This window comes from Terrapene carolina, unplaced genomic scaffold (assembly GCF_002925995.2).
Source record: "Terrapene carolina triunguis isolate 2854851 unplaced genomic scaffold, T_m_triunguis-2.0 Scaffold629, whole genome shotgun sequence".
Classification (NCBI taxonomy): Eukaryota; Metazoa; Chordata; order Testudines; family Emydidae; genus Terrapene; species Terrapene triunguis.
In genome coordinates this window covers 2,182,886-2,200,308 of record NW_020664980.1, presented here as the reverse complement: position 1 = coordinate 2,200,308, position 17,423 = coordinate 2,182,886, and the positions used below count along the sequence as shown (strand labels likewise).

At 42.3% G+C, this 17,423-nt stretch overlaps 1 protein-coding gene across 1 annotated transcript in view; it reads right to left on the bottom strand.

The window, feature by feature from the left end:
• The window catches only part of PPP2R2B (protein phosphatase 2 regulatory subunit Bbeta), a 155,228-nt gene that overhangs the window by 57,826 nt on the left and 79,979 nt on the right, over nt 1–17,423 (bottom strand). Inside the window, exons 2-4 of the mRNA XM_024199381.2 lie at nt 9,014–9,111; nt 6,112–6,277; nt 2,306–2,418 (exon numbers count right to left, since the gene is read on the bottom strand). Of these exons, the coding sequence (XP_024055149.1) occupies nt 2,306–2,418; nt 6,112–6,277; nt 9,014–9,111 (377 nt within the window). The remainder of the gene's footprint in view (nt 1–2,305; nt 2,419–6,111; nt 6,278–9,013; nt 9,112–17,423) is intronic.

Sequence of the window (17,423 nt, the reverse complement as noted above, 5' to 3'; positions counted from 1 at the left end):
AGACTGGTCTGGTCTGATTAACAGCACATCAGATGGACTGTTCAGTTGGAGTTTTTAGGCCTACAGTTTAGATCCGGTGTTTTTCTTTTAAATCTCCAATGACAAGCTGAGGTAAATGTGGTCTCGCTCCATGTTTAAACAGAAAGCCTGCTTCAGTCTAACTCAGGGGTTCTCAAACTGGGGATCGGGACCTCTCAGGGGGTCACGAGGTAATTACATGGGGGGTTGTGAGCTGTCAACCTCCACCACAAACCCCGCTTGCCTCCAGCATTTATAATGGCGTTAAATATATAAAAAAGTGTGTTTAATTTATTAAGGGTGTCACACTCAGAGGCTGGCTATATGAAAGGGGTCGCCAGTAAAAAAGTTTGAGACCCACAGGTCTAACTGGTAACTGGCCCTGTGGGGAGCAGAGGATACAAGGAGCTTATCCCCTTCCTCTTCTCACACTCCGGGTCATGGACCAGTCACAGTTTGGCGAGGTTGCAGAACCCCGTTCCATGCTTATGCTGCCTGCAGGTCCAGCCTTCACATAAATGACCAGGCAGGGTGAAGTAAGGACGGGGCCCCTGGCCGTCTGACCCCACTGCTTCAGCCAGCAGACATGGCCAGGCACAGGGGAGAAGTCTTGTACTCATGTAAAAAACAACTGAACTGCAGCTTCAGAGTGCACTCCACAGGAGTCCTGGGAAGAATCCTGACTGAATCAGCTGAGAGGCCCCCTCAGCACCTAAACTCCCCCTGCAGGGCTGTGCCTAGAAGACACAATCTAGCTCTTAGTCTGCACATTAAAGATCAGAGACCAATATCCCCTGACAATACTGCATCCCCCATGAAGAAGGCCAAATTTACCAACACAAAGATGGACCAGGTGAAATTTGCTACTAAGTGCTACAGCTTCCAAACACCAGTCAGTGGTACAGCCCTCACAGCATCACTCCCACCTTGTCTTATGGGGGCTTCCCCATAGCAATCACCGATGCAAGGCTCCTGGACTTTAGGGTGTCAGCTCCAGAAAACCACATAAGACAACAGCTTGGTACAGCACTCAGAAAGGCGAGTGGCGTTCCAGTGACTATGAAGAAAACTGGTTTAATGGATTTTGTACGTGCATCTTCCTTGTAAATGGAAAATGTAGCCTTAGGTGTTTACATTTGATTTGGGAGGCCGGTTTTAATCTTCTTTCACTGGGAGGGAAAACTCAATTACAGAATGTACTTACATTCCAACAACCCAAGTCAAACCCTAAGGAAAAAAAAGAAATGCTTTAACTCCTTCATTGCCAGACAGGAATACAAGCGTGTGCCAGACATGTTCAGCAGCACAAGAGGTGCAGAGTTTGGACCCATGAGGCAGGGGCATACTGGTACCCAGTATGACCAGAGGGGAGAGGATTCTTTCCACTCAGACCTACAGCTCTCTCCAGTAGAGCTGTGTTATTCATCCTGCACATAAGCTGCAGGATTTACCCCTTAATGATCCATGTGACACCATGTCCTATCATCTGACACTAAGCTGAATTCATTAAAGGCATATCAGAGATGTCTCTGTGTTCGCCTTCACATTTAAAGGAAGCAACAGCATTTCCTATTTATCTTCATTTGTTCATTCAGAATGAATAACTCTCCTGAGAATCTGCAGGTTTCTAGATTTACAGCAGCCACCATGAATACCAGATGGTGAAAAAGGATTTCTGTGAGGTGTCAGGGCAAGTGCGGGGCTATATTCTGGGCTGGTGGGGCTCTGCACTATTCAGCTCATTACTGCAGCAGGCTCCTAGAGAACCTCTGCGATGAGAGAGGGCTGGGCTGCTCTGAACCCAGAACCCACAGGAGGGGGGAAGAAAAGGGAGCCTGCATTCTGCATTTCACCCTGAAGGAAGCCACTGCCAGAGCACCGGTCAAGGTTCTACAGCCTGCTCCAGCTCCATGGCCCTTACTCTGTCTTGCTGCCCCAGAGCTCCATTGGCCCTTCTTGTCATGCCTGCAAAAGCAGCCAACCTGGCATCGCAAGCATTCCTGGCTCAAGTATCAACAAAAGCATCATCAATGTTATTGTAATAACAAACTCATCTTTACCAAGACATGGCCCACCACCACCTTGGCTACTTTCCTTATTGTGTTGTACCTCTTCCCTCTCTTTCAGCCTCTCTCTGTCTTTAAACCATGAGCTCCTGGAGGCAGGGACCCCACTGAAGACATGAGGGCATTATGCATGCCACCATAAATAAACCACAGTGACAATTTTCTACCCAAGTTCACATACAGAAAGATTCCTTGACCCTTAGGCGTCTCAATTAACTCACCCGTAGCATTGTAATCATGGAGGGGTCTCGGAGGCGGCCATCTTCATCTTTAAGATTATAGCCCTCTGGTCTTTTATCTCGTTCACTAACTTTCCATAGCTTCACAGTTTTATCTGGAAGAGCAAAAGAGAGAAGAAGATACAGTTATGCCTGAGTAAATGGACATCCTAAAAGGAATGCCTGATAGAAATGCCAGAGTCACAAAAATTGGTTTAAATGTAAAAAAGGTTCCTGTTTCTTGTCTTATCTGAATGAGATCTAGGGACATGGAAAGAATCAGCTCTAAAGAAAGAAACACCGTTTATCATCAACACTTTTTTCCAGGAATATTTGGCCTTCCTATTGCTGCAAGGCAACTGCCGACATATTTATTACAAACTTAAGAAGATTGTTTGATTCAAACAAGCATTAAGAGACAAATTATTTGAGAAGTGATTTCCCAGGGCTCAGCTGCAGAGATTATGACCATAGATCACATGATTCAGTATACAGAGTTTAGGATTTATCTAGTACACGCCACAGTGTGTCACTAGAAACTCTAACATGGGCATTGGCTACAAGAGGAGAGAGCTTTTTACATTGTTCTGAGAAGGCAGAAGTCTGCTGAGAAGTTTAATTTAGAACTCCTCACCTACAGACCAAATCCATATAGAGTCTTTCTTCTCCCATTGCTGCATATTTGTATACCTACCACCAAAGTTAATCAAGAGAACACCCTATTATATGATTTTTCCTCCTACAATTTGCCAGGTTGCATGGCAGTTATCCAGGGGAAACTGACTACTTTCAAGTATGATTTCCAAATTAACTTGGTCCAAATGCTTAAACAAATCACTGAAAACATGTTAAATGCTGATGATACACCACATCTCCATATTGTGTCCCTACTGCCTATTTTATTACTCCTTCTATTCAATCTTATTACTGCAAACTGCCATGATACATGGCAATTCCCAGATTTTAAGGTCAGAAGGGACAATTACAATCATCTACTCTGACCTCTTGCACAACATTTCATTCAATTCCTGCATCAAGCCCAGTTGTCCTCTTACAAATAAAGAGAGAATAATATTCATGAGTGCTCTATCCATCATGTCTTTGAATATTTCCAGCAGCCAGTGGAATCATTAACCATAAGTAGTGCTTGCGCAGCTATACACCAGTGTTTAGAGAACAGTGGTCATTTGTACGTGAACTTTAAAATACCCTGCACACAACGGATGTCAAATTCCATGAGTTTTGTTTTTGTCCATGGGTGGAGACTAGCTTAGGCAAAGAAATCTAGGATGTAATACAGTGAAATATACAGTGATTTAAAGTTCACACTGTGAACACAGTAAAAAGAACATCCCCAGAATGAAGTAAAATCATGTCTGTAATTTACTCAAAAGTCAGTTTCAACTCCCCCTTCCACCACCTTGAACAGAAACTGGCATTTTATTATTGACTGCACATCCAATTTGAATTCCCATACTGCCATCTTTCCTTGGCTTTTTCAACTACTGACATCCCGTTTATCCTGTGCCATGAAGGCTTTTAGGTGAAAGAGCCCCAGGAACATGTGGTCTTTATTCTGAATAATGGTGTTTTCTTTTCCCTTGCCTGGCAGAGATTCTTTCAGCAGTTTATCATCACTTCCACCAGCTTTAAAACACAATCTTATCATTCATCTTAATTTTCTCCTTTACACAGCAATTCCATTAGACTACCATTAATTTTGTTTTTATTAACCCATTTAACTTCAGGGGGTTTCCCCTCTATAATGTTAGTTTAACAACAAGAACAAAAAGATACAGAATAACCTGGGAGTTATTTTTTAAAGAATCATTTTGATATCTTGCAAGCCTCTGAAACACCATCCCAAATGGAAAGATAATATCCCTGTTAATCAAAAAACTATTTAAAAACTCAATTAACAGAACATTATGCTCTATAATTAATCTTCATTGCGTTTCAATGATTCTCCCCCCCAAATGAGTTTAATAAGTCTTTGAATTTTATTACAATGATCAATAGAGTAAATTCCATAATACAAAGTAAGTTGGCTATGGGAGATAATTAGACCCCTCCTTTTCCCCTGAAGTAATTAAGTCACATCCATCTTAAGGTCCCATTCATCCCAAGTAATATCATTGGATCCTCCTGATATTTATCTGAGCATAACAGGAAGCTGCTCAGCTGAACACAGCTGCAAATTGAAAAAAAATCAGCTGTAGTTTTTCTTAAAAAAGATTCCAGGATCCAAAAACATAATGAGCGCAATAAATAGTCAGAGGGAAGAAAATTCCCTGTTTAGTGGCAAACGAACAAGTGTGAACTGACTGCAGAACCCTGTGTGAGGGAAATACACATGAAACATGCATCGACAGCAAATTCTAGCTGGGCTCCTGTTATCCCTATTTAAACTTATGTTTTATAATAGAATAATTCTTGATTTTTTAAAATTGGATTTTGCCAGAAAGAAGCAATAATAACAAAGAAGACATTTTCTGACTATTGTCGGTGTTGCCACAAGTCACAGATACCAATTCCCTGGGCTTGTGCTCCCTCACGGTCAAACTCCCAAGGTGAGCAAACCAAGAGAAAAAGGGACCAGAGACAGAAAAATGACTTCAAGGCTTTTTAAGCTCTTCTGCCCTGTAGGCTGAAGAATTTTCTCACCAAGGTTGGGCTTCAAATGCTGATCTTAGCCATGCTAGTTAAAATCCAGTCACATCACTGGTCAGACATCATCGTACGTGAGACCAGAGTGCAGCCCATTGAATGTATCGAATTCCTAACCTGAATATTCCTGGCCCTCCTAATTCTTGCTTCTCCTCCTCCTTTTACTTTATATATGTGGATTATGTGGACACCACGGGCCTGGATCTTGAGAGGCGTTGAGACCCAGCAACCTCCAGCTGAAATCAGGGGGATATGGTACAAGTACAGACCCCAATAACTGTTTTAAATAACTCCCCTTCTCTATTGTTCTCTCCAGGATCCCAGAAGAATGGTATTTCAATAGGACTTCTCCTCCGTGTAAGTACTACTCAGCATGAGTAAAGGCTGCAAAAATCAGTCCTCCTTGTTTTTTTTTTTTAACTACTACAAAAAATGTGAAGATGGTTTTCCTGAGGGCAAGGTTTCCCTAATACTGAAGTTATGGATGAAAGAGTCTGTTCCAAAGGTAATGGGAGTTACATGCCTGAACAGAAGGCAGAAAGGAATTCAAATAGGATAGGCCCCTGGACCAAAACCACAGATACAAAAGGAAGACTGAGGTGCACTAGGGCATGCCCCATTAAATGTTAGTTCAGTGTTTGATCATTTACAAAAATTGACAAGAGTATAACTAAGATTAGAACTAGGAGGTGAACCTTGGTTACTTACCTCAGCCTTCTCTGTTCATCTCCCCACGTTTTTCTCTCTCCTGGGAGAGATTCTTTGGGATGAGGGGCAGCATGGGCCTGCTCCTGTGAGGAGCTGAGCACCCTTAATACTCCATTAATTTCAAAGGATGTCAAAGATGCTCTGCACTTCCCAGGATCAAGACCTAAATAAACGTAAGACCTTAGTGGTCTAGTGATCGAAGAAGAGGGCTGGAAGCCAGGAAAACTGGGTTCTATTTCCATCTCTGCCACTGCTTCACTGTGTGACTTCAGGCAAGTCAAACTCTCCATGCCTCAGTTCCCCCCGCTCTAAAATGGGGGAAATACTTACCTGTCCTGTGGGGGGATTGTGAAGATTTATTTTTTCATGCTGACAAAGCACCATGGAATCCATGGATGAAAGGCAAAGCATTATATATTATTATTGTCACATACCATTGGTGGAGAGAAGGAAGTAGGCTGCATTTTGCTGCGGGAGCCATCGTATTTTATTGATCTTCTCCTCTATCTCTAAACTCTTCAGGTAATCGAACTCGGGTTCATGGCTCTGGAACGTGCTGTAAACATTGTATTCTCCCCTACGATGGGGCTGATTTTTACTCTGCAGGAGTGAGAAAAAAATGGTAAAGGGAATTTTGAGAGAGAGAAAGAGAGAGCGAGAGAGCGCAAATTTTCTATTGATTCTTTTGTTCTCTGCGGATTGTTAAGAGATGGGGAATGTGTGATTACGGTGACACATTACAGTTTAGATATCAAAGCCGACACAAGAGATCTTTCCGGCACGATGTATTCTCCTCTTGTGTCAGTTTCTCTGCATGCTGATGATATGAGCAGGAAATGGTGCTTTTGTTTTGCTTTGTTTCTAGAATGAATGAAATCCTCCCTATCATTTCTCTCCAAGGCAAATCGGTGAGGAGAGATAATGGCTCAGATACAGGGCCAAGTCCCGTTTGACTCACTCACACGAGCAACCCCATAGAAGCCAGTGGGGCTCTGTACTGGCATAAGGTGAGCAGGATTTGCCCCAAAGATCTATAAATATCCAGCAGAAACAAAATAACCAAGGAAAGGAAACAATCTGTGCACGAATGAACGTTGCATAAAACGGCAAAGGGCTCAGTCCTGCAAGGTGCTGGGCAAGCCTGGCAGGTGCTGTGTACCTTCAAGTCCCATGGACATCCATGAGGTGCCCAGGTGCTCAGCACCTTGGAGCCCTGAGTGAGGCCGAGGTAGCTAAATGCTCCCAGACACGCTCAGATACTACAGTGATGAGCACTATATAAGAACCCGAATAGAATAGAAATGCACACACTTTATTGTATGGATTGACTTTCTGCGTTCAAATGACGTACCCAGGCCCTTTAACATCCCTCCAGAAGTGGCGCATCTCTGTAAAGCAGGAATTCAATGGAATTTACCCTGCAGCACATAAGGAAGTTTAAAGTTCAAGAAATGGAGTAGAATAATAAAAAGAGAATAGGAAATAAAATACTGTTGGGAATGATGATAATGGTGTGTGTATATATAATCTAAACTAAACAGCCCCTCCCAGTGTATACTGTATACATAGAAACAGTTTTGAGAGTAAGACTTTAGAATAGGCTTTTAAATGTCTTTGTGTTGCCTCTGAAGAAGTGAGGTTCTTACCCACGAAAGCTTATGCTCCCAATACTTCTGTTAGTCTTAAAGGTGCCACAGGACCCTCTGTTGCTTTTTGGACTATAAAGTTTATCATGGCCAGAACCCCGAGATCCCACTCCACCTTAACAGAACACATTGACAAAAGGGGGCTTTGCTACCATCCAGATCAGACTGTGAAGTATGCACAAGATGTGCCAGACCAATTAGCATCAGACAGCTTTGGAAACGGAGGGAAAAAATATTCCAGATTGTAAGGGCCTGTGACAGTTTTCATTTGCCAAAACCATTCTGTGCTTCTTGGACCCACAGCATGTGCAGAGATCTTTAATTGTGTGCTCAATGCCTTGTGCAAATATGGGTCCTACAGAAATGAACCACAAATGATACATAGCTTCCAAGAAGCTCTTAAGGAAGGTTTTTCTGAGGTAAGGTGTATGTCCAGAGTCACCTTGATGATTCTTATCCATCTATGCTACAGTAGAATTTTTTTTTTTTTTTTAATTTGAAATGTTCTGTTCTCTGAGAATTTTTGATGCTCCTGGAAGTGACAGACTCACACCAGCAAGGCTGAGAGCCCACTACAGTACAGCCAGATACTGTGCAAGCTTCCCCCCACAGCTCTTGGCACATACCCCAAATCTTGTTCTATAGCGAAGGGACTCTTGTGAGCAGTGATGGCCAACTGAGCCAAACTCACTGCTCGCGTGGGCTGCCCCACAGCACTATTCTTTGAGCTATTCTGCACTGCTACTAGCTTGCCCTGCCTGCACCTACCCATTGTGAGAAGTGAGAAGCCCAGAGCAGGAGCAAATAGTGCTTCAAGAGCATTCATTTCTGGCAGTTATTCTAGTGAGAACATTGCCAGACAGACAGGGGATCACACCACAAAAAGCAGCTGATCCTCTTCCCTGCCCAACCTGACATCGCTCCCTTCTCTGAGCCACACAGCTTCAACGCAGCAGAGTTGACAGAGGTCTCTCAGAAAGAGGGCAGTGTCACAAAGTTCGTGCTTGGCCCACAAAGACTTTTCTGCCCCCTTTGACTCTTCCCCATCTCGCATTGAAGGGGAATACAAGGCCCTACGCATGTTATTGGTGGTGTGAGCAGGGAACAACAAGGGAAATGGCAATTATGGCTTAAAATTGTAGGGGCTCTTACACCAACTGTTAGGCTGTGCTGTGATCTCACTGACACCAGTGTAAATCAGGTGCAATTCCATTGACGTCTGAGGTGTTTTATCAGTGTAAAAAAGGGTGAAACTGAGATCAGAAGGCAGCTAGTTAGGTTTACAGAATTCTAACATGCTAATGCAAATTGATACAAATCAAAGCAAGGCTGTGAACATGAGAAGGTTCAATGAATGTGCCAAATTTGGATGAAAGGAGCGAAGTTCAAAGAACATTATTTGGTTTGGCAAATGACACAATTAGGACCACTGGAGTTTCTAACGCAGCAGCTTGATCCAATTTGCATTAGGTTCCCAACAAGTGCAATAAAAGTAAAATGATGCAGAAAATGCAACATTTTGAAGGTGCTTTCTGAGAGGAATATGGTCCCATTTTGGTTAATGGCCTATTTGCAGTTTTTTGTTTGCCAGAAGAGAACTGGGGGGAAGAGTGACACATGAGGATTAGGAAGCAGCAGGAAGCTTCTTTTAAAAGGATAAAATAGGCATTTTGCATTCACTAGCACTTACCTCCTGCTCACGTTGAAATATTACAACCCGACCCCCCTTGTCCCCTGTCGCTAGTAATTCTCCTGTGTGGTTGAATTCTACTGTAGAGATAATGTCAGCTGAAAAAAAGAAGACAAAGGCAATTTAAGTAAGTATATACTGGCTTTTCATGGGCATCTATAAGACACCATTCTCTGTGCAGTTAAGGAAAAATTTATTGTCAGTGCTTTGTCTCCCCAGAGAAGTTTCCAGAGTCCTTCTGTTTCTTCTTGTACATACATATGCTCATGGAATTTTGTAACACAGTTTACTAGGAATGAGCACAAGCTAAAACCTGATATAAACCCATGGAGTTCTGGGACACTAAGAATTGGATTCACGTCTGGAAGTAAATTTTGTGGCTGTTTTATGTCTCCATAGTGGTGTTATCCCAAACCAATACCATACGCAAACTCTGGGAGACATTTGGGTCTAGATTTATATCCAGATTTTGGAATTATCGCCATTTCTACTATTTGTGCTCAATAAAAAGCCCCCAAAACATCCTGTGCACGTTTAAGTGAATGTGTCATCATTCAGATCCATATTTTCCTTTCTATGCTCCCTCCACTTCCCTCTGACTCTAGGGGAGCTCTGCTAGTTTCCATCTCTGCAGAGTCAGAGGATGGGGCAGATGGGGGACCTTGCTGGGCACCACTGCATTCTCCCCCCATTCAAAGCCACAGGGCAAAATAGCCTTAGATGTGTGCTGTTTGCCCTGCCCACTGCAGAACCCCCGTTTTGTACTTCAGATTAAGTAAAGGAAACACTCCATCCACACTACTGTATTGCCATCTAGTCTCCCCAAAGTGGTGCAGTCCGACACAATCATCAGAAGAAAAGTTGTGTGTGAACAGGGCCATGTGGTCAAAATTACAGTGAGGCGAATTGTCCTAATGTGTGAGAAACAAGGAAACAGACAGGAACCAGTAACTTATATAGGGGGTCACAATCTGGGAAAGCCATGCTTTAAAGGCTTTACTCGGTGTTTACCCCTAAGGCAAAGCAGGCAGGAGAACCGCCAATGATTGGATTTATTAGGACTATTTTTAGAAGAATGTCAGAGGTTAATTCTACTGTGGTTTTTCCCCTACTGGTCTTCATGAATTGTCTTTGAGTGCAGCATTCAGCAAAGGCAAAACAGTGCAGGGGGGAGAAGGAATACGGCCTCAAACCCAGCAGTTGGCTAAAGGACATCTTTTAAAATGAAAGGCACTTTGTTTTAGCTTTTGGTATCCAGATCCTTTGTGTACAAGTCAGTTTTATTGAACTTTAAATTCTCTTTTCATACCTTATTTATGTAACCTCTCTTTCTCTCTGTCTTTGTATATGTGTGTGTCTATCTAAACAAAACATTTCTAATAAACATGTACACCCCTTATATGTATGTACGTGCACACACATTGGGCACATACACTCAGACGTCGTATGAATGCTTAAAGAAAAACAGGTGCTTAGGTGCTGCCCTGAATAGGGATGCTTTTCTGACCCTTCTAGATGAGCTGTAGATATCACAAGAGCTTCTCTCACGGATTGTTTTTTAGCATATACTTTACTGGATCAAAATCTGTTTTACTGTAATGCACCGAGAGTCTGACACAGGTGAAAAACATCTAAATAAATATGTCAGCACTGAATTGGACCCAAACATATAAGATACAATCAAAATATTAGGAAGGTACTAATATATATGGATCTCTCTTACACACACACACACACACACACACACACACACACACCCCTGCGAACTTCAGAAGCCACTGTGAATGCTGGTTATTGTCTATGTCTTCTACAATGTGAATCAAGATGCCATCCAGCAAAAAAATATCCTCAAGAGTTCTGGTATTTCTAAATGGTATTTCAGACAGGCAAGTTTCCTCCCTCCAGGTTCTAATTGTCCTGAATTGCTCAATCATCTTAAATATTGCATCCCGTGATCTCAAGTTATAGATGTTAGTTGCATCAGTCATTTTCCTATTCTTGTCCCCAGACTGGTGCCACTGCACCCACATAAACTGCCTCTGTTCTTTGCCAGTCTCTGGACCAAACTGCTTCCGATTTACGGCCTGACATACCACAATGGCTTCAATGTACGTCAGGTGAAATCTGGCCCATTTTAAACAAGTTTAGTGCTATTTACTCATTTCACTAGAATCCAGTTTGTTTGGTTATTTTCCCCTTATTCCTCTACTAGTGCCTGGTGGCTTAACTCAAGCTGGGAAACCAATGGGACTCTTAGCTGGCTGACAAGGAGATGATTCTTCTCCTCCCCAAAGGGCAACAAAGTCCACCTCAGTCATGCATTAAGTTTCTACCAGACTAAATTGAAGCGGTGACTCCTGGATGTTCCCCCAGCCCAACCAACATGTTCTTAAAAAAAAAAAAAAAAAAAAAAATCAGTATAACTCAGATCTCCACAATCTGGCTAGAACAAGGAAGGGATTCCAGGAGCTGGTGTAAGAGAACAGCCTCAGGTAGGGTAAGTCTCAGGCTCTAGCTTCACTACAGCGACCCACTATAACCGGCCTCTGTACAAAAGCCAAATGTGGTATCTCACGCATCTATTCCACGCTATGTCCACTCACGCATCCTGGTGGACTAACCACCATTTATAGTACTTACTGCTCAGACTGTGTGTTACATTCTCCTGCCCACCTTTATGTCCAGTTCTCCTTTGCTTTTCACTATTAATGTGGGGCAATTATGGTCCAGGAGTAAAAACAGGAAAAAAGCCTTCCAGTGTGGAAGGCGACTGGGGACACAAGACCTTCTTCTTTCTTGACACTTTCCTAATCAGGGTCAGCGACTTCCATAGCCTTCTTCCAAAACGCATGAATGTACACCTAGCTGTCGTGCATATTGGTCTCTGTAAGGTCCACGGATATCCGGTCCATATATCGAGTCTTTGGCCTCCACCTTGGTCATCTTCAGTCCACGATCATTGCAAAGGCCAGCCTACCAATATCGTTAACTTTAGCAGCCCTTGCCCAGTTACAACAGTCGGGTAAGGCTGTTGCAGGTGGCTTGTGAGGAATGATCCTGCTCTCTGAGGGACACTTGACATGGACACAAGTTCAAAAGGGCATATCTTATTGGACAAGTTTTACATGTTGGCTGTCCAAGCTTGACACCACCAGTTTGAAATTGGAGTTTCCCTTCTAGGTGATCTGTTTATCAAGGCTACCAAACCCTACCTGCCCCAGCAAGTCTTATTTTAAGGTGGTCTTTATTCACCTTATGTCCTCATCATAGGGCCTATCTGGCATTTTACAGAGATAGCCGTGCCACCAGCTACCCCACCATGCCCTGCTGAGAGATGCCATGACTACTTATTGGATATTCACAGCTGTCCTACCGTTTCCTATCCATCACCCAGGAATGTGTCTGATGGGAGTTGGTTGCCCCTTCTCAGTGCTGGGGACACACGGCCATCTACAATTTATTCGTCATGTCCACTGTTTTATGTCTTCATAGGGATCCCTCCACTCACTTTAGAATCCAATCACTCCCTGATAATGTGCGAGGAGCCCACCATGTCTGCTGAGCTGTGACAATCCAGATGGCAGCAAGCAGGTGAGTAATGAACTCCATGCTGCTTCTATTAATATTCACACATCTTCCCCATATTGCCCCGTCTCTCCAGCATTAAGCATAATTGCAATGACATGTGAATGCTTTCTAAAGTTTGTCTTAATTCATTTATAACATTTGGTTGCTGTGAATAGATTTAGGGATAATATTTCATTGCACACAGAGCCAGCACTGCAGCAAAAAGAAACCCAAGAGGATTATGGTAGATAACACCCCATCTATCCGAACACACAGAAATCTACCGAGTGGCAGGGGTGGTAGCCTGGCCAGCACTCAACTGGAAAGCAGTAAGGTGAAGCATTTCTATTCCATTATATGGAGCCCTTCTGATTCAGCCTGGATTTGTGGGTAGTAAAATCTGCCATTAAGATTTTAACCATCTGCTACCAACTTTCACAAAAGGGATGAACCTCAATACAGAGGGGCCAAATTCTACTCTCATTTACACCAGTGGAAAGCCAAAGTAACTCGATTGGACATGGCTGGACTATTTGGTCCGATCAACACTTACTACAAATTTCATCCTTTTTTAGTAAGGGAGTCATTTGTGAATGGATCCTGATTTGCTTCAAAAGTGTATTATTCATACCTTAAGTACCTTAGATAAATGAGCTACAGGCCAATTACTATCCCCATTTTACAGATATGGAACCAAGACAGAGATTTGGTCCTTAACTACCACAATTAGAGGTATGATTTTTTTTTTTTTTTTACCAAAATAGTTATACCAATATAACACCTAGTGTGGATGCAGTTATACTGGTATGAAGTGCCTTATACTGGTATAGCTTATTCCCATCCTCCATGAGAATAAGCTGTATGGCATCTTTATCCCAGTATAACTGTCCACACTATAGGGATTGTACCACTTCAACTATACCAGAATAAAGTTATACAACTTGTGTGTGTAGACAAACCCCAAGTGACTTGCTCCTGGTCACACAGGAAGCCTGGGGGAGGGGGGAGGGGAAATCAGGATTTAAACTTCTCTCTGCCCAGTTGAGTCCTGTAGCCTAACTGCAAGACCATCCTCCTTTCTACACTTGTACAGTTCCTAGAACACAGGTTTGTAATCTATTACTGTATTTAATGTTGATGCTACAAGGCTGGGTGGCCCAGGGAACGGATAATAAAGTACACAGCCTTTGACTTTAGATCACCAGCTCATATTCAACCCAGATTGGAAGTGACCCAAATCCTTCTGTATGATGCCCTAACACTTCCCTACACTGTGTGTAGCTCCCCTTTCCAGCACAGCACCTTAACTAAACAATAAATACACAACAAAATTACTTACACACGAGCAGCATGACCTCCCTGAACCTCCTCTTGAGTGATTCTCTCATCATTACTTAGTTTTGATGGATAGAAACAGACGAGTCAAGGTGAAAAAAAAAATGTCTTGCCTAGACCTGTCAAAGATTTATAGGGAACCTGGGAGTGGTGAAATAGATGCAATAGTGCCAGGAACGTCCAGGTTACTTGAACACATTATGCACTGTGATGCTGATTTAGAGGGAATACCAGTAATTTTTTTTCTGGCCTTGGGTTTACATTCTTGTATAATGACTTGAATGGATATTTGTAGTTATCAGGACATGTAACAATGTACAGGAGAGTCCCTGTCACTCAAGCCTGCCCCTTGGCACTGATAGGGGATCTGAAAGAGCTGTGGGAGTGGAATCAAAGGGCAGGAATGCATAAGAATAAATGGTGATGGATTAATAAAATAATCAATAATGATATAAAAGGCTGAATCTTTTCCTCTTTTCTACCCTCTTTTGGTTGGCCTTATGCAGGCTTTGCATTCAGATGAGGGCAAGGACCCTGCACTATGCCCTGCTCCATAATCTCCTTGCAGTCTCTCACCTTTATGCATGCAGGGCTAGACTTTAATGATGCAGGGTAGGGGTTGAGCTGTAGAATATTCTACTTTATCCACAGACTTCAGGCATGGATGAGGCGCTGTGTACATGGCTCATTCTTTCATGTGTATTTCCAGCACCGGCTCAAGCTGCTTGAGAAGCTGGCCCCACAGTAGAGAGACACTGAAAGTTTTTGTCATTCAAAGAAAACTGCTATTAGATAAATAACACTGAGCAAAACGTAGCTCTCTCTGACCCGCCAAGAAACTCCACTGGTTAGCCTTGCATTTGTTTAATTGATTGGCTAGGACTGGACGGTGCCATAAAAGTTGCTTACATAAGGGGGACAGTGGCTAGGCTATACTAGAGGCAGCCGCCTGGAAGTGAAACAAGCAAAAGCCCAAGTTCACAAAACATCCAGCTGATCTGGTTCATTTCCAGAGCGGTTAAGTTATTTACAGAAAGGTTCTAATTACTGATCAAAAAGACGAAGGAAATTAAACTGGGATCCCAACGCACAACGCAGATGATTACTAGTGATCTGCTAAATGTTTGCAATGAAAGCCCTAGGCCATGAAAATCTCACCTGGTTTTAGATTTGTTACAAATTCACAACCCAGCCCAGGTTTGCTAAGAAGTCTGAGGATCTTATTATAGAACCAGGGCCCTCTTTTGCAATACCAAAGGGATTGGGGGTCTGGTCCAACATCCATTAATCTCAATGTTCCATGGATCAGGCCCTTAATCCCCATTTTAATTACAAATCTCAGCTCAAACTGCTAACGACACCACTATGCTTTTGTGTCAAGAGCTGGTAGGAGTTTGTAACTTCCCCACTTTTAAGAAAATAGGATAAACTCAGTGATTTTGACCAAGTTGCACTTCAAAATTTGGGGTTTATTGAAACCTGCATATTGAAGTAAAATTTGGTTCAGGATGCATGCCAAGCTATGTGGACAGAATATGGGGAAAATGTCTGCGTGAGCCCCTGCAAAGTGAAACAGCTATATTTCCCTCATCTCTCGTATCGGATCACATCCAGAGTCAGTTCTAGACTTCACAACTGAAACATGAACACACAAACTTTGGGGAAGTTTATCCTTGGAACCAAACTTGGATCTGTGGCATGGGCCCATCTTTGATTAGAACAGCCCTTTTCCTTTATGGTGATTTCATCTTTGGAACGTATTTAAAGTTTCCAGTTTAAATAAAATGTCAGTTATAAACATGTCAATTTCTAACCATATTTTACTGCGAACCATCCTGCCCAGTGTTTTTACTCTTCTCCTAATTTATGTGCTTCTCATGGAAGGTAGCAACTCGAATGCATTAAAATATGGGCAGAAAGTCAAGCCTCGCATTTCCCTAGGACTGTTCCAGATGAAAAAACTGTGAAAAACGGTGTAAATTAGAGCCATACTCAAAGCAAGCTCCATCAGTCAGATCTTTTCTCTGGAAAAAGTCATGCACTTTTTGCCTGGGAAAGTTCTACCTAAGTACCAGTCTGGAACACAGTAACATACATAACTGTGCCTTAATGATACAGTGAGTGACAGAAATAGGTGCACAGTAATAAAGATAAGAAGATGTCCGAACCCAGGTCTCTATGGCAATAACTAACACATACAGCGGATGTTCCTCAATACTTTCTAGTTTTTCACTGATCAGCAGCTGACAACTATGGTATTCATGGCATTCCTTAACCTTAGTACAGGGGTTAGCTGGGGAAAATGCTGTAAATAGCATGGGAGTATTAGCTATAAAGGCAACTGGAGAAATTTTAGAGGTGACCACAGTAACTAGTTAATGTGTCCCTTGCATCCAGATGTTTTTTCCTTCTAAAATCACCCACTAGGAATTGTATTTGTTTTTCAACATTTAATTTTCTCCATCAACTGCTGCTGATTACATTTAGGCCATTTCATTTTTAATGAATTAAAAACTTTCAATGCTACAACAAGAAATTTTTCAGACAGCATCCAGCTACCTAATGGATTACCTTGTCAGCAGAACTATTTAAAACATCTGGGGCCAGAATTTATGAACAATCCATACTCAGCTCCTGGGGCATAAGAAATCACCCTGCCCACTTTGTTGCTTTATTCCAGGGGAGCAGAGCAGGGAGAGTTCTTGGCCTTAGAATCTGCTGGACTTTTCTTGGTTTATCTGTTTACTTGCACACCTGCTGCTTGGATTTCATGCGTATTTAAATAATGGTCCATGGCTCACGACAGTTTTATCACCCTAAAAAAACCCAATAATGAATAAAAAAAAATCAGAATCCCTCTTTTATAAACAGTCCAAATTCACACGCCGCTGATTTCAATAGAGTTACACCAGCCAAGTTTTTTGGCCCAATATGTGTCATTCGATATAATTAAACATCTGTGGCATTCTTCATAGTAAACTGGGAAGAAGGTGCCAGTAGCTTCCATTCAGTGTGGCTAGTTGCTTTCACTTAGTCAGTCAAATCTATCATGGCCTGATACAAAACCCACTGAAATCAACAGGAGTCTATCCATGGACTTCAACAGGGTTTAGATCAGGCTCTGTCCTAGGTATTTCCAAGTGAAAAAACATTATAGTGTTAGGTATGGAAATATCCTTCAACAAGTGAGGTGAGCACAGTATAGCATGTTAGCTGTTTTTTAAAAGATGTTTCCTGGTAAACTTGTGACGCTCTTAAGCAACCCTCTCCGATTCAACTGCCTGCCTGCTATTACACCCCAAACTTCATTTAAAAGCCAGCACAGTATAATTATTAATTTGAATTAATATATATTCATATTCATGTGATCAATAATTCATAGCTGTTCCTCCTAAGACTCCTACAGCAGTTTTGTGACAACAGAAGGCATATAAGGGCTTTTTTCTTCCTCTTCTTTTCCTTGCTTCCTACATGTTTGGTGCCTGGAGTGCATGGAATTTGAAGAAAA